The 21,438-nt window shown below is 47.1% G+C and overlaps 1 protein-coding gene across 9 annotated transcripts in view; it reads left to right on the forward strand.

The window, feature by feature from the left end:
* Nucleotides 1–21,438, forward strand: part of CNOT1 (CCR4-NOT transcription complex subunit 1) — a 159,059-nt gene that overhangs the window by 8,637 nt on the left and 128,984 nt on the right. For all 9 annotated transcript variants that reach the window (XM_087940247.1, XM_087940245.1, XM_087940249.1 and 6 more), the window contains exons 2-3: nt 15,838–16,109; nt 18,885–18,992. In XM_087940247.1, coding sequence (XP_087796373.1) covers nt 16,008–16,109; nt 18,885–18,992 — 210 coding nt within the window. In that variant the 5' untranslated portion in view covers nt 15,838–16,007. The remainder of the gene's footprint in view (nt 1–15,837; nt 16,110–18,884; nt 18,993–21,438) is intronic.

Consider the following 21,438-nt stretch of genomic DNA (forward strand, 5'->3'; position numbering starts at 1 on the left):
TTTGGCCTCAGCGTTCATTTGGTTAAATTGGTTATTTAGAGATAGTTTTTTTCATCTTAATTTTTCTCCATTTCAAAAAACATTTACATTTTATTAATAATTTAGTTCCTTTTTTTGGTCATATGGTGCAGTTTATTGTATATCCTTTGGGGTGTTTTTTCTTTTAAATAAATCAATCTATCTATCTATCTATCTATCTAAAAAATTTTCCAAAAGGGGGACGTGGCTCAACTATAGGATACCCGGCTCCCATTGTGGACCGCATTCCTAGGCGTGCCAACCGCCTTCATATTTAATATACCTTGTTTCTACCTTTGTTTGTAATGGCAGAGGAAAATCCCAGAGGGCCTTCCCTAAAGGCTAAGTCTAAAACTCACCATCTGCGCAAAAGGGCCAAGGAACCTTCTGCAGCCTCTGAAAGGGACGCCCTAAGGCGCCACAGAGCTCTGGAAAATAGTTCTGATGCTTGGGTTAAAGATACGGTCCAATTTGGTTTCTCCCTTCAGTTCCGAGTCCTTCCACCCGAACACTTCATGGTTTCTCCCATTTCCAGGGATCTTACCAAGCGCTCTCTCTTAGAGACTGCCATTAAACATCTGTTGGATATTAAGGCCATACAGCCTGTGCCACCTTCACAACAAGGAGAGGGATTCTATTCCCTCCTCTTTCTAGTCCCTAAGCACTCTGGGGGTTGGAGGCCCATTTTGGATTTAAAGAGGCTCAATCGTTACATTGTTCGTCATAAATTCAAGATACATACCCTTCAGTCCATCCTGCAGGGCACCAGGGAAGGAGACTGGCTCACTTCCATTGACCTCTCAGAGGCGTATCTTCATATACCCATTCACCCTTGTTTTTCTAGATTTATGAGATTTTATTACAATGGCTGTCATTATCAATATGTAGCCCTTCCCTTTGGGTTAGCTTCAGCCCCCAGGACCTTCACCAAGGTTTTGGCAGCCTTAGCTGCTCACCTCAGGCAACACCCTGTCCGTATTTACTGCTATCTTGATGACATTCTCATTCTTTCTCCAACCCAACGCCAAGCTGAGAGGGACACCAGAACCACTCTTTCAGTGCCTCAGGATCATGGTTTCCTTGTAAATTGGGAAAAGAGCCAGCTTACCCCTTCTACTCGAATAGTTCATTTAGGGGTGGTGATTGATTCAGTTGAGAGGAAAGTTTTCCTTTCCCCGGAAAGGTTTGCTAGCATTCAAAAGTCGATTAAGGCCATCAGGCGGGCCAAGAAAGCTACATTGCTGGACCTATCTAAATTACTTGGGAAAATGATCTCATGTATATCCATTGTTCCCTGGGCCCGATTTCATTCCAGGTCCCTTCAATGGTTCCTGCTACCTTATCAATGCTCAAGAAGGAGCAATTCAAGATTCGTGGTAAGGATCCCTCCAAAGGTTCACACCTCACTACTCTGGTGGACCAGGCCCACTACCAACAAAGGACATCCGTTCAAGGAACCCCAGAGGGTCACCCTCACAACAGACACCAGCCTAACAGGTTGGGGAGCCCACCTTCATTCGCTGTCAGCTCAAGGTACCTGGTCAGTAACCGAACACTCTTGCAGCATAAATTGGTTAGTGAATACGCATGGTAAGGTGAGTTGGTATGCCACAGGGTTGATAACCGCCTCAATCGGGAATGAACCGATGAAATGATGGTCCAATTTCCTAATTGGGCGATCGATCTGAAGGTGTTTCGTGGACAACCACACCTTGTCACCCACAGCTAACGGAGACGGTGCTCGACGTGACCGGTCTGCAAACCATTTATAGTCCTGTTTCGCTTGTTCAAGTTGTTGCCTTACTAAACGGTGGACCGCTTGTAGTTCCTCCAGAAAATTTTGTGTCTCAGGAACCGGTGAATCCATCCAAGTTAATGGGAAGAAGCGCCGACGAGAACCTACATTCGCGAAAAATGGCGTTACCCGAGTGGAGGTGTGCTTCGAGTTATTAAAAGCGAATTCTGCCAATGGGAGGTATTGTGCCCAATCGCTTTGTCGCTGATTAACAAAACACCTCAAATATTGGGTAAGAATGCCAATCACCTTCTCAGTCCCGCCATCAGTTTCCGGATGGTGCGCTGATGCTAAGCACACCTGAACTTGTAGCGCTGCCATTAACTGTTTCCAAAACTGTGCAGTAAACTGAACCCCATGATCAGAAGCCACTCTATCTGGCAGTCCATGCAGACGAAAGATATGCTGTAAAAATAGCTGAGCCGTAATGCGGGACGAAGGTAATCTCCGACAGGGAATGAAATGAGCCATTTTAGTCATCATATCAACTACCACGAGCACCGTCGTGAAGCCCAACGAGGATGGTAAATGCGTGAGAAAGTCCATGGAGATCGCTCCCCATGGTCTGCCCGGAGTCGGCAATGGTTGGAGGAGTCCAGGGGGCGCACCCGACACCGCTTTCGCTTGCCTACACTGGACGGAAGAAGCGACGTAAGAGAACACATCGTGACGAACCCGAGGCCACCAAAAAGTCTGGGTGACCAAATGCAAGGTTTTATAAAATGCAAAATGGCCAGCAGCGGGGTTATCATGACACGCATCCAATCATTGCGCCTCTCGTATGCGAGCCCGCAAGTCTACTGGATCTTGCAGTACGGCCAAGGATTCTGGTGGTAACACCGTTCGTAGAGGAAGAGGATCCTCGGGCCCGATATACTCGGGCTTCCGAGACAACACGTCTGCCCTCCGATTCTGTCCACTCGGAACATAAGTAATGGAGAAATTGAACCTGGCAAAAAACAACAACCACTGAATCTGGCGTTGGTTCAATTTCTTAGCTGTGGTCAAATGTTCCAAGTTTCGGTGATCTGTCCGAACCTCTACCTTGTGCCGAGCCCCCTCTAAATGATGTCTCCAGGTCTCAAAAGCAGCCTTAATGGCCAACAACTCCTTTTCCCAGATGGTGTAGTTGCACTTTGAAGCTGTGAGCTTCCTAGAATAGTATGCGCATGGGAAAAGAGGCGCGCCATTCTTTGAAGCTTGTAACAGTACTGCTCCGATAGCGACATTAGAGGCATCGGTCTCGACCACAAATGGACGATTCAGATCAGGATGCCTCAATATCGGCTCGGCTACAAACGCTTTCTTTAAAATGTTAAAAGCCAGTTGTTGCGGGCCCCCCCCCCCCACAAACGGGACCTTCTTATGGAGGAGCTGAGCTATAGGGTCCATTACTTTAGCAAAGTCCGGAATAAAAGTCCGATAGTAGTTGGCGAATCCCAAAAGACGTTGAATGTCCTTGACTCAACGAGGGGCTTCCCAACTACACAATGCCTCAACCTTTTTAGGGTCCATAGCAATGCCCTCGGGAGAAATGATGTGCCCTAAAAACTCTATCGACAACTGAAAAAAGAAACACTTCAACAGTTTTGCATAGAGTTTATGCTCCCGAAGACGCTGAAGCACTTGACAAAACTGCTGAAGGTGGTGATCTCTGGACCGAGAGTAGATTAAAATATCAGCCAGATACACCACGACAAACCTATCCAGCATGTCCCGAAAAATGTCATTCATCAAATGCTGGAATAAAGCGAGAGCGTTGGTTAGACCAAATAGCACGACGGTGTACTCAAAATGACCATAACGAGTGCCAAACGCCATCTTCCACTCATCCCCCTTGCGCATCCGAACCAGGTTGTAGGCCCCATGCAGATCGAGTTTAGTGAAGATAGTAGCCTCCCGTAACCGCTCTATCAATTCTGAAATGAGCGGCAAGGGTTAGCTATTCCTCACAGTGATAGAGTTTAGTCATCGAAAATCACAGCAGAGACGAAGTTCTCCCGACTTCTTAACAAAAAGAACGGGAGCCGAAAGAGGGGACGACGAGGGTAGAATAAATCCCCGAGCTAAGTTTTTATCCAAAAACTCTGGGAGTGCAACCAACTCGGGCTCCGACATGGAGTATAATCTCCCCTTTGGCAATGGAGCGTCCGGTATCAGGTCCATGGGACAATCATAAGCACGATGTGGGGGTAATCGGTCTGCCTCCTGTTCGCTGAAAACATCGGAGAAGTCCGAGAGCTCCGAAGGAATTGAGACAGCAGGAGCGACGATATCTTGGCCAGCGCAAACATGCCTCAGGTGGTCCACACATTGTAGGCTTGGAAAAGAAATGGCGTTCTGCGACCAAGCCACCAACGGAACGTGCAAACGCAACCAGGACATTCCGAGCACCAAAGGGAGATGGAGGTTCGAGGTGACATAAAAACTTATCGCCTCCTCATGATCCCCAATAAGCATACGCACTGGCTGAGTAGCGCAGCGAATGGGTCCCGACTTGAGTTCACGCCCATCTACGGTTTCCACCTTAATGGGTGTATTCACAGGAATCAAAGAAATTCCAAAATGTTTAACAAAAGCACAGTCCATAAAACTGGTTGTAGCCCCTAAATCCACCAGTGCAACGGCAGGAATTCCTTCTGGGACTGTAAAAAGATACGAGTGTCCAAAAGTAAGTGCCGAGGAGGACCAGGATTTACTTCGGCAATTTGGGATGGGGGTGTAAGATGTGCCCGACCTAAGGTTTCCCTGAGGTCGGGCCTACCCTGTTTCCCGACAGACCAGGAGTGGTTTCAGGCACAGGTCTGCTAGTCCTTCTCCGAGTGCAGGAATTTGCAAAATGTCCCGGACCCCTGCAATAAAGGCACAAGCCTTCCTGGAACCTTCTCGAACGTTCTCGCACTGTTAAGCAAGGGCGGAGTGCGCCTAACTCCATCGGCTCCTCAGCATTAACCATGGGTTGGAAAACGCTCGGCGGCATGGGTTGTGCACGAGAAAACGAAGATGGTTCCATAACGAGCCGTTTGCGTCCACGTTGCTGTAAACGAGCTTCAATTCGTAAGCACTGAACTATCAAAGCATCCAAAGTTAAAGCCCGCTCTGCATGGACCAGCTCATCCTTGATGGTATCAGACAAGCCTTCCTGGAATGCAGCCATATGAGCCGGTTCATTCCAGTTAGAGTCCATACACAGCAAACGAAATTCTGCAACGTATTCCTGTAGGGAACGTTTCCCCTGATTAATGTCCCGTAACCGTCTGTCCACAGTTTGTATCTTAATTGGGTTCTCAAACATCACTCTCATTAGTTGGAGAAAACCCTGGAAATTGTTCAACAACGGGCTATCTTGAACTAACAAGGTATGTCCCACTCTCTGGATGCTCGGAGCAGCTCGATTGAGAATGGGCGTTGGTACTTACCTGACACACCATTTCTAGTCGAGCTGCGTAGAGCATCCAGCCCCACCCTATTTGGTCCGTCTGGTGGGGAATCCTGTTTCGGCCAACGATTCATATTGTTTTTGTAGTTAAGTATTGTTTATAGTTAAGATGAGGGGATAGTTGTTTGTCTTCTCTTCGTAAAAATTGGGGAACGCATGGAGGAGATACGTGGTGGAGGAGGAGCATTCCTCAATTATAGCTCAGCCTGCAATTGGTGAAGATGCATGTAAATATTGATTTTTTTTATAAAAAAAAGAGCAACCTTTATCCCAAATCAGGCAAAGCAGGTAGATTGAGTTGCTCACAGAATCATTCAGTGATCTATCTATCTGCCATCGGCTAGCTCAGTCTCTGAAATTTGCTTGCCGTGAGTCTGCGCTGAATTTGCTTGCAAGCAAACCTTCAGTCCTAAGGGAAGTTTGGCTGTGCTGAGCCGAAGATCTAAAGACTAGCTAGAAAGCAAGAAATCTAACCATTTCCTGCTTCCTAGCTAATCTAAATCTCCTGGCACAGCAGAACAGATGATGGTCGGAAAAAGGAAAAATAGCAATTTAGCAGGCAAGTTTACCGGGTAAGGAGTGAGTGGGCGGGAAGGGTTCGTGCTGGCCATGTGAGCGATGCAGCCTTGTGTTTCTGCGCAGCCTGGATTAATTGTTTTGTGGGGGTGCTCTGGGGGTGAGATTTATCTGCGGCCCACCAAAATTTTCTCATGAACCACCATTTTGTCACTGATTAGAAGTGTTTTGTATTTTGCCATTTCACCAACAGTCCAGCTTTGTCCCTGTGCCTGCTGTGCCAAGTGCATAGCACTTTTATATATCTCTTGTTGGTCTCAGCCGTTGTGATACCTCTCACAATGATAAGATATCCAGATGTCCCAATGTCATTGTCATCCTCACTGGCCCGTTTCCGGAAATACAGGAAGTGATATTTTTCGGCCTGGAAAGGCTGCAGAGGCTTCCCTCAAGCCTGTGGGAACCTGAAAAAGGCCTGAAAATCAGCTAGGAGGCACACGCATGCGCAGTGAAGTAAGGTTGCATGGGGCTCGCGTGCCCGCACAAATGGCTCTGTGTGCCACAAGTTCGCCATCACGGTTCTAGGGTGTTAGCTATTTCTGCCAGCTTAGTACCATGTTTCTCCAACAATTCGGCCTCCAACAATAGGAAGGCCCAACATGATTTCTAGGCATGAGGTGAAATTAAGCCCACCCCCAAATTTTAGACCTATTTAATCCATGCGTTTCCCCGCCATTTCTCACATCGTTCGTTAGAACTACATGAGGTGAAGAGAAATGGGGAGAAGGGCGGGGGGGGGAGAAAACTTGCCTTTAGGAGTGCCCTGCAGGTAGCCTAGACTAGAATACCCTGATCTACCGATAGAACATCAGCCAAAAGAAGCTCCCCGAAGGCAGAGTCTCCAGTCGCTTTGGGGCGAGGCTTCCCGTGTCCCCTCACCATTAGGCAGTGTCTTTTGGGCGATAGAAGCTCCCCAAGGGCAGTCACCAGCCACTTCGATTGGCCGGTAGAAGCGGCCTCGCAGTGAGGGGAGCGTGTGTGCGCTCGCCCTAAGGCCGCTTCTACCAGCCGATTGAAGTGGCTGGTGACTGCCCTTGGGGAGCTTCCATTGTCCGAAAGACACTGCCTAATGGCGAGGGGACACGGGCAGCCACGCCTTGCCCCGAAGCAGCTGGGGACTCTGCCTTCGGGGAGCTTTCATCAGCCGATAGAAACAGCCTCGTGGAGAGGTACGTGCATATGGGCCACTCTAGGTGGGGGAGGAAATTAAGTCACCCCCGAAAAGATGGCCTAAAAAAAAATAAGGCCCAGCCTTATTTTGTGAGAAACACGGTGTCATCTGCAAATTTGCTAAGTTCCCCTTCTCTTCCCTCATCTAAGTCGTTTATAAAGATATTGAAGAGTACTGGGCCTAAGATGGAATCTTGTGGTACCCCACTGCTTACTTCCATCCATGTAAATGTAGACACATTAAGGCCTACTCGTGAGTACAGTTTGCCAGCCAGTTACGAATCCATCTGGTAGTGATGCTATCTATCTCACTTTTTTCTAGCTTACCAAGAAGTAGGTTGTGGTATACTTTGTCAAATGACAATTTCATTCTTCACTATGTTGAAGAATAAAATAAGATTGGTTTGGCATGATCTATTTTTAACAAACCCATGCTGACTGCTAGTTATTACTTTATTTGTTTCTAGATGTTGGCAGATTTGTTTTTTTTTTAAATTACCTTTTCCAGTATCTTCTCAGGTATTGATGTTAGGCTGATTGGTCTGTCCACATCCCGTTTTTTTAAAGATGGGAACCCACATCAGTTTTAGTTAGTGTACTTTATTGTCATTGCATCTCGTACAACGAAATCAAACACCATCTTTCTTTTCCAGTCCTCTGGTAATTCCCGGGCATTCCAGGATATTTGAAAGATGTGGGGCAGTCATTCTGAGATGACCTCTGCCAGCTTCTTTAGACCTCTGGGATATAATCCGTCAGTTCTCCTATACGCTGCTTCGAGAGTCCAGGATGGGTTAGACTCCTCTCTATTACATCATAAAGCTTAGTCTGCTGTATAAAAGGCCAGCCTCTAGCCAGGTCCCCCAGCTTTGACTCAGCTCCTAGTCAAAACGAGCTTCGTGTCTTGGAAGCAGAGTTAAGGATAGTAGCTAGCAATTAGCTGGAAAAGGTTGTAGGTTTGATGTCAAGCCTCTGATACACAGCTCCGAGGCTAAAAGTTTCGCTCCTGGGTTTCACTCTTTGCTTGGGGCTCTTAGAGCATATAGAACAGTGGTTCCCAAAGTGGGCGGTACCACCCCTGGGGGGCGGTGGGATGCCTTAGGGAGGCGCTAAGAGGCAAGGGGGCCAGCAGGGGAGTGCTGGAGGTGGGCCCCTCGCAGGACACAATTCAGGGGTGAGAAAAAATCCTGCCGCTGCATTCGGGGCGAGGCCCTGCAGGATTACCCCATTGACTTGCACACTTCAGTGCAGGGGGCTCAATGGGGTGATCCTGCAGGGCCTCGCCCCGAATGCTCTCCTTTTCAAGCATCCTGCCACCACTATGTTCGGGGCGAAGCCCTGCAGGATCACCCCATTGACTTGCACACTCTGGTGCAAGGGGCTCAATGGGTGATCCTGCGGGGCCTTGCCTCGAACGCAGCATTGGGAAAGGAGAGCAAAGCCACTCTGGCTTTGGTCTCCTTTTCAAACATGACGCTGCAGTGTTCGGGGCGAGGCCCAGCAGGTCCACCCCATTGAGCCCCTTGCACTGGAGGCACCTGTCCAAGCAAGTCCGAATTTCGTGGTGCACAAAGTCAATGGGGTGAGCTTGGGAGATGGAAAGAGAGGGAGAGAGAGAAAGAGAGAAGGAAGAAGACAAAGAGAAAAGGGAAAAAGAAAAAGGGACAAAGAAAGAGGGGGAGATGGAAGGGACAGAAAGAAAAAGAAATAAAGAAGGAGGGAGGGAGGAGAAAGATAATGAGATATCTTTTCTAGTCCAATCACCTGCTCCAGCAGGGTTAGAAGGGAGCGTGTGTGCGTTTTTTTGTGTTCTTGTAATTTACCAATGCATTTTGGTTTTCCTTTCTTCAGAATTGGCACTGTAATACATTGGGGAAAAGTATTTTTTTAGGATGGAGGTTTGGTCCAATGGATCCTGTTTAAAGCCTCAACAAAATGTGAGAGCTTCCTGATCGTCTTGACCATGTTTTGTCCACAAAATCTTTAATTAACAGAAGCCAAAGATGTTTCAGTGTGCTGGCAAAGATGTTTCAGTGTGGAAAAGGGCCTCTAAACTAGACCTCATTTCAATCTGATGCATCAGGTCTCTCTCTCTCTCTCTCTCTCTCTCTCTCTCCCTCTCTCCCACTCCCCCCTCATTCCCTCCATTCCCCCCTCTTTCTTTGTCCTTTTTTCTTTCTTTCGCTTTTCTCTTTTTTTTCTTCCTTCTCTCTTTCTCTCTTTTCTCTCTCTCTCTTTCCCTCTCCCAGGCTCACCCCATTGATTTGGTGCACCGCTCTGCTCGGACTTGTTTGGGCAGGTGACTCCAGTGCGGTGGGCTCAATGGGGTGGACCTGCTGGGCCTCGCCCCGAACGCGGCAGTGGTGGCATGTTTGAAAAGGAGACTAAAGCCAGAGGTCTATAATTTTTGCTGCAAAGAATCACAAACGCTTCTGGGTTGTGCACAAGAAGGGATACAGGTCAATGCAATTCAGCAACATAAAATAAAGAAATTCAAATAAAACAAATCAACTAGAATCGGCAAAGCATCTCTGATTAGATTTTATTCACTACTAGAATCTAATCAAGATGCTTTGCCAATTCTAGTCCAATGATCTGCTCCAGCAGGGTTGGAAGGGAGTATGTGTATATGTGCGTGCATGACTGTCAAAACTCCAAAAACAGGTCGAGTAGTTCTGGGGAGGCCAGTCATAAATTAGAACACTTGCTAAGCAACCAGCCATTAAGTGAGGACCACTTGTATTTGGTGTGCCAGTCACCAAACCACACCCATCCAGTCATGTGACCAGCAAGCCACACCCTCAAATTAGGCCACACCCACAGAAATTTGAATCCCGCCCCTGGGTGGGGGGCATTGAGGATGAGTTTGTAGCACCAAGGGGGTGGTGGACTGAAAAAGTTTGGGAACCCTGCTATACAGCAACAAAGGCCCTCCAACAATTTCTCCTTGTGCAGGCAGCCATTTTATTACCTCAGCAGAAAACATGAGGCTGGTGGCCATTTTAATTGGCCAGAAGCATCGGTTTGTCTTATTCTATGGCAATATTTCTGAGAAAACTATCACAGTGAGATCAAGGGACACATACTGAGGGTTGCTTCCAGCACCTCTTGTGTACCCCTGGTTTGATCATGGAGGCCTTCAAGCAGACAGAAGCCTCTGGATTAGAGGCACACACACTCCTGCCCCAGAAGAAGAAGAAGAAAGGAAGAGTCAGCATGGCCAGTCAGCTCAAAGGGAAGCAGTGGCAAAAATCAGGGCCAAAGCCTTCGCTTCAAAGAAAGTTTCCCAAGATGAACTAAAGGCTGAAAAAACGAGGCATGCTGTGCTCGAGAGACAGTTTGCTAAAACTCTGGACCAAATGAGGGGACGTTTGCAGCAGGCTTCCCTTCCAATGGAACCACAGGTTGGCCAAATTATGGGGCCCAGGGAACAGGGAGTCCACTCTTCTTCCTTCTCCTATACCCAAACCTGGTCTCCTATGGTAACAGAGGAGGAAGGAGGTCCCCAAGACCTTAGCAAATCAGGACCCCATTTTCTTCAGGTCCCTACAATTCCACCTCCCAACCAGACCACTCAGGATAGCATTAGACATAGGCCCGAAGCTACCTTCACCCCCCGCTGCTGCTGGCCTACGTCCTGGAGAAGCCCACTCGGGCAGTGGTTCCTCTGACATTTCCCTAGTAGTTTCTTCTGCCATTCAATGAGGATTAGCACAGGGCTTACAACAGCTCTTTCAGCCTCTGGGGGATGAACAAGATTGGTTCCCCAATCCCTCTTTAGGGGCCTCTCCTAAACACAGGGAATAGCCTAGACCTCAGGAGGTTGGTAGGCCCTCTACTCAATCTGATTGGAGGGGATTATGGGGAAAGCTATTACTCACTTCCCTCAGAGCATAGCCACTCCTCCGGGTCAGAGGAGGAAGGGTGAGATCAGAGATCAATATATGTCTGAGGCAGTAAGTTTCCTCCAGGACCAGCCCCCCCTCAATGGAGGTCTTTAAGCCAGCCTTATTTAAACCCCTTATTACAGAAGGCCTTGGTCACTGCCCAATTGATCCTGGAGGAGGTGGCACCTGAACCCCAGAGGGATCTTTCAACCCAAGGGGAAACTTTTCTCTAAACCTGTGGTCCACACAGAGGTTCTTCCTTCTCCTCTGTTATTTTTGGACCTTGTTAAAGAACAGTGTTCCACCCCTGCTACTTCATCACATGATCGCCATTTCTACAATGTAGGACCAGCCTTGGCCTCTACTCTTGTGGTCCCTTCGGAGGAGGAGGAGTGGTCTCCTCCTCCTCTGGCACCCCCACCGAACCAGAGGATGTATCAAGTCTGAGGACAAAAGATCAGAGCAAATGCTCAAATGTAACCATCAGGCCTCAGCTTAGGCTGTCCAAGCATCAACAGCAGGGTCATTTTCTACCAGAGCATCACTCCGCTGGCTGCATCAGTTACAGGAGCGCCTTCCTCTGTCTGATTTTAAATCTCACCAAGATCTAAACAAAATTATTGCAGCGGCTGAATTTACGGCGGATGCCACTCTGAATTCAGCAAAATTTTCCTCCAGAGCCATGGCCTCTCGATCACAGCTAAACGACTACTTTGGCTCTGGAACTGGCAATCCAAATCACGCTATAAGTGGAAGCTGGCATCGGCTCCTTATGCGGGTGAGGCTCTGGATCCATATTTGATCGAGACCAGGGATAAGAGGAAGGTCCTCTCCTCGACAGGTAAGAAAGCGGATTACCGCCCAACCCCTTATTTTCATCCCTCATCTTTCCGGGCCGAACCTTCCCCTTGCTTCCCCCGTCATCAGAGGGCCTTCCCTCAACACCAGGAGCAGTGCCCTGAGGTGAATAACCGACAACAGCACCAATATAAGGGTAGATGCCCCTTTTGAGGAGGAGGGGACCGTGCCTTCTGAAGCTCCAAGTGAACACCTGTTCCCCCCTCCCATTGGAGGTCATCTGGCCTTCTTTATCACCAGATGGGAGGAGTCTACAGTGGATGCCTGGATCCTCAATACAATCAGATCGAGTCTGCAACTAGAATTCCTTTCACCTCCTCCAGAGCATTTTGTGACTTGCCCCATATCACAGGATGATGCCAAAAGGGCCCTAATGGAATTGGCCATCCAGCATCTTGTCGATATTAGGGCTATTCAGCCAGTTCCTGTGCACCAGCAAGGGTGAGGGTTTTATTTCAGTTTTTTGTGGTTCCAAAGGCATCGGGGGGGTGGGGGGGCGGCATGCCATCCTAGATCTGAAGTTTTTAAACAGGTTCATCCCATACAGGTATTTCAAAATGCAGACCTTTCATTCCATCCTAGAGAGCATTCAGGAGGGCGACCTCCTCTCTTCCATAAACCTTACGGAGGCCTACCTCCCCATTCCTATCTGGCATCATGACCGCCAGTTTCTTCATTTTTCCTATCAGTACAGGTATTCCAGTACCGGACCCTTCCTTTCGGGCTGTCGTCGGCTCCCAAAGTTTTCACCGAAGGACTGGCATTGGTGGCTACCCTTCGGGCAGTTCCTGTCAGACTTCAGTGTTACCTGGACGACATCTTAATCCAGTCCACATCATACTGATCTGCCCTACAATCTCCCCTTGGCTCATAGACTCCTGGGAAAGATGATCTCTTGCGTTGGTATCATCCTGTGGGCAAGACTGCACTCACTGACTCTTCAGTGGTTCCTGCTCCTCTTTCAATGAGCAGGCACCAGCAACTCTTACTCCAGGATGCAGATCCTCCCACAGGTTCTCCGCTGGTGGCAGTCTCTGGTGCTTTGGAGGGGGCATCCGTTCAAAGAGCTGGACATATTGCTGATCACAACAGATGCCAGCCTCCAGGGCTGGGGAGCCGTGCTGGATAGCGGGATGGCCCAGGGACGTTGATCATTGGCAGAGGGGTTTTGTCCGATAAACTGGTTGGAACTCAGGGCTATCGTTCTGGCCCTCAAACACTTCTGTTCAAGGGTGACGGGGCCATGTACTGGTGATGACGGACAATGTGACTGCAAAGGCACATGTCAACAGAAGGGGGAACAAAGTCTAGGGCCTTGATGAGGGAAGCCGAATGCCTAGGGCGTTGGGTAGAGAGGAACCTTCTGTCCATCAGGGCGGATCACATATCTGGGCTCGACAACTCTCAGGCTGATTGGCTGAGTCGGAGTGTGGTCGACCATGCAGAGTGGAGCCTCCACCCCTCTCTGTTCAGGGAACTACCCATCAGGTTCAGACCTGTTTGCATCTCTCCTGAATGCTCAGGTAAGCAGATACTTCACTCAGATTCTACACTCAGGGACGGAGCCAATGCGCTTTGGAGCAGATGGCCCCCAGGTCTCCTCTATGCCTTCTCCCCTTCTGATCATTCCGGCAGTCATTCAAAAGATGTTGGAGGAGAAGACGGAGCTGATTCTCCTGGCACTTCATTGGCCCAGGAGACCCTGGTTTGCGGATCTGGTGAATCTATCGGTTGCCCACCTTTGGAGAATCCCAGACCACAGGTCTCACTTCTCCAGGGACCCCTGGTTCATCCGGAGCCACAATGATTCCACCTAACCGTGTGGCGCTTGAGTGGCAATACATGAGAGATTCGAACATTCCGGATCGAGTCATCCTCACTATTCATACCTCATGTAAACCTTCCACAACGCACATTTACGATGCCACATGGAAGGTTTTCTACCAGTGGTGCCAGAAGGCGGACCGGGTTCCCACCACAGCAACTGTAGCTGATGAGCTAATGTTCTTTCAGGTTGGGTTGGATATGGGGCTTTCACCCAATATTCTCCACCACCAGGTGGCGGCCTTATCGAACATTATCCACTGGGATCATTTTTCATCCCTGTCATATCACCCTTCCATGCTCAGGTTCCTGATAGGAGCCGCTAATATCTGCCCACCGGTGATCCACAGATATCGCTCATGGGAGTTACCCAAGCTGCTGCAGGCATTAACAGAATCACCTTTTGAACCTTCCAGATCAGTTTCACTTCAGTTCCTAACTTATAAGGTAGTTTTTCTGGTCACCATTGCTTTGGTTAGGAGGGTTTCTGAGCTTGTAGCTCTATCAATCAGGGAGGATCTCTGTTCCTTCTATGACAACAGGCTGGTCCTGCGTTTGGACCCCACCTTTGTCCGTAAAGTTTCATAGTTTCATATAAAGTTTCATACCTGGCTTCATAGGGCCCACGAAATCATGCTACTAGATTTCTGCCCTAATCCTACCCATCATCTAGAACACAAATGGCATAGACTAGACGTTAAGAGGGCTTTATGTATTTACATCAAACGTACATCCACATTCCAGAAAACCAAGGCCTTATTTGTCTCTTTCTCCCATAATTCAATGGGTTGCAAGGCCTTCCCTCTCACCTTAAGCAGGTGGATTAGATCCTGCATTGTCAAAGCCTACATCACTTTGTCCATTCCGGTGCCAGCTAGACTCATGGCGCATTCCACCAGGAGTGCTGCTACTTCAGCCGCTTGGGCTACTCAAGCTTCGCTGGAGGAAATATGTAGAGCAGCTTTGTGCCTATGCTAGAATTCACTGTCTCCCAGTTTCTGACTTGTTCCTTTAACCACTACACCAGACTCTAGAAGACTAAATTCATGATTATATTTTTAAGATACATTCATTGTTTGGGCATCATGTTTTTTAAAATCAGGTTTCTGTTATTAATATCTGTCATCCACCCTTATCCACCCTACTCTAGGGTATAGTAATGATCCATGGAATTCGTCTGCAACATGCAAAGTAAAGAGAGGCACTTACCATAGTTCCTCTTGCAGAATTAGGATTGTTTATTGGAGTTTTGCAGCAGGGAGGGATAGTGAACATGTGAGAAAAAAATAGCCAGTGCTTTAAAGTTTGTCATATAGCAGTGGTGGCTAACCTTTTCAGCACCGAGTGCCAAAACAGGAGTGCATGTGCACTGGAAAGTGGAAGAACAGCTCTCCAATGTGCACACATGGGAGCGCAGGAAACCAAAAGCTTAGCTTTCCAATGCACGCATGCGCGCCATTCACTTGGTATTCTAGTTTTTAACTCGCATGCACGCACAAAGATCAGCTGCCTGGCATGCACATGTGCGTCGGGGGAGCTGCTCTTCCAGTTTCCAGTGCTCCCACGTGCGAAGACTAGCTGGCCAGAGTGCATGCACATGCGAGGACTAGATGGCCGGCATACCCATGTACGCCAGGGGAGCTGCTCTTCCAGTTTCTGCTGCTCCATGTGCATGAAGATCAGCTGGCTGACATGCATGTGGGTGCCAGAACCCAGAAGAGCAAGGCTGGCGTGCCCAGAAAATGGAAGAGCAAGGCTGGCAAAGGTTGGCGTGCCCAGAGAGATGGCTCTGCATGCTACTTCTGTCATGCATGGCATAGGTTCACCATCACGGTAAATGGGAGGGGAAGAATGGTTGGACCAGATGGCTGAGTATGTTTAAGGCCTCTTCCCCCCCCTCCCCAATTCTGAAAAAAAAAACCTTGGGACTAGTTTGCAGACTGTGTATTGGCTGTATCTGAAATCATTGCTGTAGTTGACTCAGAATTCATGTATTTAGCATGACAGGTATAGCATTTTATTGCATGATTAATAAGAATGTTCAGTGAATGAACAATGAAATATAGAAAAATACCGTCATATTTTAGGAAGTTTCTGTGCAAAGGAAATGATGTTATGGATCGGGTGTCCAAATGTGCCTTGTCTCAGGTTTGGTCTACTTTTTCATGTGTTAAACTTAAAGTTTGCAACTCTTACCATTTTTCAGAATAAAAATGGAAGGTAATATTATTTATTAATGCTAACGTAAAAATGTCTGCTTTATTTTTCAGGTGCCATGTTTCAGGACATAGTGGGAGTATTGGGAAAGAAGAACTAAAGATACAACATAACTTAAGATACAAGCTAAGTGGAAAAAAATTAACCTGTCTCTGAGGTGACTAAAGGGGAATAATGGTGATTTTGCGCCGGGCTCGGCCGCCTGCTTCCGCCCCAACCAGCAATGAATCTTGACTCGCTCTCGCTGGCCTTGTCTCAAATCAGCTACCTGGTGGACAATTTAACTAAGAAAAACTACCGAGCCAGCCAGCAGGAAATACAGCATGTAAGTGAGGAGCGTCGCACTACTTTGAAATTGTGATGGAAAGAAGATAAACTTATTCTCAGCTAATTTTGTATCACTGCTTTTCATACTACTTGAATTTCTTCATATAACAAAAATGGATCTTACTGTAATCCATTTGCTGAAAGCTCTGTTTCATCTGGTGACATCGACAGTTTGCTGTCTCCAGATTAGTATCCAAATTGTGTTAGATGGCTTGGACTAAGTTCATTTACCACTTATTAAAATTCCTGTGCTTAATTTTGTTTGCTGTCAGAAGTGTCAGAAGTGCTGAGTCAAGAGAGTTCAGTCCATGCCAATAATTGCTTTGCCCCATTTTTTTCTTTGAGAGTAAGAGTAGATCCACCCCATGTTTTTTTGGCCAGTCTGTCTTTATGGATATTTTCCATGTTTGATTGCATTGATACAACAAACATCTTTGATATTTCTGGATTAGTAGGATGAAGAAAATGTTCTCTGGAATATATTGTTACACTAAAAAACATGTTTTCTTGTATTTAGCCTTTAAGGTAAGTATACAGTTAATTTTTAGTTACACATTTTTGTGAGTACGTTTGATATTTTTCAGATTAGAATGTAACGTTATATTCTAGTACATTCTAGTACAGGAATTGAGGCAGGTAATTCAGTTTTTATATTAGGCTGCACACATTTTGAAAGCAAATTGACTCCTTTTCCTGACTTTAATTTTTTTCTACTTGAGGAAGTAGATACGGTTCTGGTTGTTAGCTATACCAGCTCTGTAATATATGCATGTCTCCCCTAATTGGCTAACTTGGGAGGTAACATGTGGATGCATCACCTCTTTGAGAGATGGTTCCATTGTCTGTTAAGGAGGCTCCTTCCTTAAGAGGCCATCATGGACACAATAGTACTGGACAATTTATATTGAGTTTCCAACATTTATCTTTGGGGTAAGGTAGTGGAGAAGTTGATTGCACAACAGCTTCAAAGAACTATGGAAGAAATGGATTAGAGTAGAACCTCTGGTCACGACCACAATTCATTCCATAACTTTGGCGATTTCTTCGTCTTTAGGAATTTCTGGGTCGGGTCATGTTTGATCGCCACCTGAGTATGTGTTCATGACCAGATTCAAAAATTTTGTGAATTTTTTGGTTGGAACCTGATTTGGTCGTAGTTAGAAGCGTTCGTGACCAGTGGTTCTACTGTATCTGGATCCCTTTCAGTCAGGGTTCAGGCCCAGGCATGAGATGATACTGATGGCATTCTTGAATAATCTCTGATGAGCAGGACAGGGGAAGTCTTGACCTTGCTCTTGACCTCTCAGCAGCTTTCAATACCACCAGTCATGGTATCCTTGCGGGGGGGGGTGTTTGGTGACACAGTGTTATGCTGTTCTCCTTCCTTTTGAAACTGTTCCAGTTGGTAATGATAGGGGAAGGAAGGTCCAGTTTGTGGCCTGTCATTTGGAGTACCACAGTATTTGATGCTCTCTCCTTTCCTGTTGAACATCTACATGAAGGTGAGATCATCCATGGGATCAAAGGGAGAAATAAACAGCGTGCTAATGATATCCAGGCATTTTTGTCCCAGACTGTGAAAGTGATGCTATGGAGGTCCTGTTGCTGTCCTGGAGGCTATGGGTCCTGTATGGGGAACAACAGGCTCAATCCTAGTAAGATTGAATGGCTTTGGGTTTTAGGACTCCCTGCTTCTAGGAATGTTCCACCCATTGTTTTAAATTCTACTCGGTTCTAGTAAGTTCTACTCAGGCAGATCCTTTGTACATGCATGGAGGTTCTCCTAGTCTTGGGGCTCTTGCTTGAAATACAGGGTGTCAGCCATGATAAAAAGGGACTTTGTACATCTTTGTGCTATGCATCCATTCCTGGGTAGGGAAGCCCTGCTCGTGGTTATTCACACCTTAGTCATCTCCCTCTTGGATTATTGCAATGTACTGTATCTGGTGCTGCCCTTGAAAAGCAGTCGGAAGTCTGCACTGTGCAGTAATACAGGCAGTTATGAGTGTCAGTCACTTGCTCATGGACACCGTGCTCCATGAGCTTCATTGAGTGTTAGTGTATTTCTGGGTGAAATTTGGAAGTGGGGTGGTCAAAGCCCTTCGTGTCTGGAGACCCGCTCTCTCCAGTGATATCTACCATCCTGTTAGAGCTGGCAGGCAAGGTATGCTCTGACCCTGCCCCCCAAAAATGCCAGCTTGTTGAGCCAGGAAGAGAGCTTGTCTGCCCACAAACCCATCCACTGGAGCATTCTTCCCCCATAAATTAGACTTGGTCCACTCCTGCTGGCCTTTTGAAAGACATTGGAAATCTGGCTTTGATATAAAGCCTAGGGTCCTGAGAGTTCTTGCTCTCTTTTCAATGGGATTGTCTCTCTCTCCCCCCCCCCCTGTTTTTTAACTGCTTGAGCGGCAAAGTCATGTCAGGTGGCCATATGAATGTATCAAATAAATTCCAAATGCCCTCTGGCAGAACTTAACTTCTGGAAGGATCCTTCTTGAGGACACCAGTTAATTTCCAGGAGAAGTTATGGACTTGAGAAGCCTGTATTGCCTTAGCTCCCCATGCCTCTTTTAAAAAAAGCACTACCTTGGGCAGTTTTTCCCAAGATAAAAGTATTGGGGGAATCCTTTTCTGGTGGGAGAAATGGTCCTGCAGATATCTAGGTGCCTAACTAAAGCTTTGATCTTGACTTATATTTTATCTTGAGGACATGTCTATGCATTTCAGCTTGGCTCTTGAAGCTAATTTGGGGTTATTTTCTGCATCTTAGATTGTGAACCGGCACGGACCTGAAGCAGATAGGCATTTGCTACGCTGTCTCTTTTCTCATGTGGATTTCAGTGGCGATGGTAAAAGTAGCGGTAAAGATTTCCACCAGGTACATTTGTTTGTTTATTTAATTTATATTGCTGCCTATTTGTCCATGGCGACTTGAGGTGGCTTACACAATGTAAAACCATGTTTAAAATAAAAAATAAAAAACAATAAAAACTAAGAAAAAGAATCAAATAAATAAAGTACAATAGAACAAAACCTGGAAAAAAAATCACCCCAACTCCCACCCCCCGCTCCGACGACAGCAGATCACAATAGCCATTTGATGGGCTCCATTCCGCTCTGAGTTCCCACCCTTAGAGAAGGCAGGTTGAAAGCCCTCAGAACTATAAGCCTGGGGAATTCCATCGCCAGCCCTGCAGTGAGGTCCAGGAGCCCAGGTAGGGAAGCTGCCTTGCAGCAGGGAGGCTGGTACAGCAGCAGCAATCCCACTTGAATTGAAGTTGAAGTGAAGAATTTTCTATTACTCTCCGTTGCGCTGAATGGAGGATCCAAAGTGTGGGTTGGCTCTGCTTCCTTGCTTGAAGGCTGAGTCAATCAAATGCTTAGTCCCACCTCTTCCTACTGAGCATGCCCAGTTTTGACTCAGTCTTCATGTAAGTAAGATGCATGGGAAAGGGGCTCTAAAGCAGAAAATTTAGAACACCCTTTGGATCAAGAGAAAAAATCCCACAAAAACAGAAATCAAGCTAAATAAGGAACTGTGAGTAACTGTGTTAAAGCTGCCTTCACGAACCATCGGAGCAGCCGTGGGGCGGGTAACAGCTGTTTGGTGCTTTGAAGAAAGCCGCTGCCGCTCCATATGAGCGGGCAGAGGGGCGCTCAGCTATCCTGAACAAAGAAGGCTGCTTGCCATAGCAAGGGCTAAAACCCACGGGAGTGGGAGGAAAAGAAAAGGAGGATCACTGCTCAGTTAATGCCGAGCAAATTCCAAAAGGCAAAAGCATCCAGGACTCACAGCCATTAATCTGGCTCAGAAAGGAAGCCAGGACCCTTAAAAGACCTTGAAGCACAGAGGGCAACAGCACTGATCAGTTTCAGCTGGGCATACTTGCAAACGGCCAGATTCTAAAGGCCTGGCTGCAGGGCTCCACTGTGAGTGGGACAAACTCCCACAGCACAAAGGGGACAAACATGCCGGATTTCTAGAAAACAAAGGCAAGTGGGGTGGTCCAAGCCCAGCCAGAGAAAAAAGCTCTGAAGGGGCCAGGGTAGTCAATAAAACAAGTGAAGGAAAAGAAAAACCCTTGCACAAAGTTTCTAAAGCTGATGAAAGGGAGGCTCTAAGGAGGCAGAAAGCCATTGAGAAAAGCTTTGCAAGGGCGGAAAAGGAAGCGGAGAAGAATGAAACTTCCCATGCTCCAGCAAATAGACCAATAGAGATAAAGCAGCAGGAAGGGAGGAGCAACTAAGGGAGACAGATTTTTCTGATGAAGAAGAACCGGTGATAGATACCCCAACATTTACGGGTCTATTTCGACCTCAGTTGTTCAAAATGCTGCTAGGCAAAACCAAAGCGGCAACAGGTTTGGGTACTGACCCAGCAACAACAGAGGCACTTCCAGATTTAACAAATCTGAAGGATTTGGTGGGATTCAGATTTTTTTACTATCGGTTCTGTGGGCGGGGCAGGGGAAAGATACTGTGAAATCTCCAGTCAGAGGTGGTATTTGCCGGTTCTCCAAACTACTCAAAATTTCCGCTCCCAGTTCTCCAGAACTGGTCAGAACTTGCTGAATACCACCTCTGATCATTTCTATGCAAGGCCTAAGGTGGACTGTGAGAAACTACCTTCACCTGAATTGTTCAGAGAAGTGACACAAGGACAATTGACCCAATTGGTGTCATTCCCAACACCAGGCAGGAATGAAAAGAAAATTTACAACATGGAATTGGATGAAATATTACAAGCTCCAACAATAGGTGGACCAGTGGCAGCTTCAACATCCTCGACCATCTTAGCCAATGAGGCAGAGGATAGCCTGAAGGGGACAAAAGAGCCAAACAGACACTCCAGAAGGTCCACCAAGCAGCTGCATGGGCAGTAAGAGCAACCTCAACTGTGTCCTTTTTCAGCAGGGTGGTCTTGATCTGGCTTCACCAGATGCAGGACAACGTAGTGATCTTTGATCACATCAGGACCTAAATAAAATAGCAACAATGGAACTTATAGCAGACATCATTCTCAATGGCGCCAAATATGCTTCCAAGGCTATTACATCATCGGTGGCAGTGAGGCACCTGGTTCGACTCTGCCATTGGTAGGCGGATTTAAAACACAAATGGAGGCTAGCATCTGCCCCAGTCAAGGAGGACAAGTTATTCAGCGAACGAATTGAATCCCTGCTAGCAGAGACTAAGGACAAAAGAAAGGTTTTGTTTAAAATATACAGCCAGATGGACATACGTTCCTCACCTTATGCACAAAGACTGTCTTTTCTGGCCACAGATGTGGTGGCTGGGTACCAACATTCCCAGAGACCATACAC

The sequence above is a fragment of the Pseudonaja textilis genome, chromosome 11, assembly GCF_049901715.1.
Source record: "Pseudonaja textilis isolate UNSWEBS1 chromosome 11, rPseTex1.2, whole genome shotgun sequence".
NCBI classification, from domain to species: Eukaryota; Metazoa; Chordata; class Lepidosauria; order Squamata; family Elapidae; genus Pseudonaja; species Pseudonaja textilis.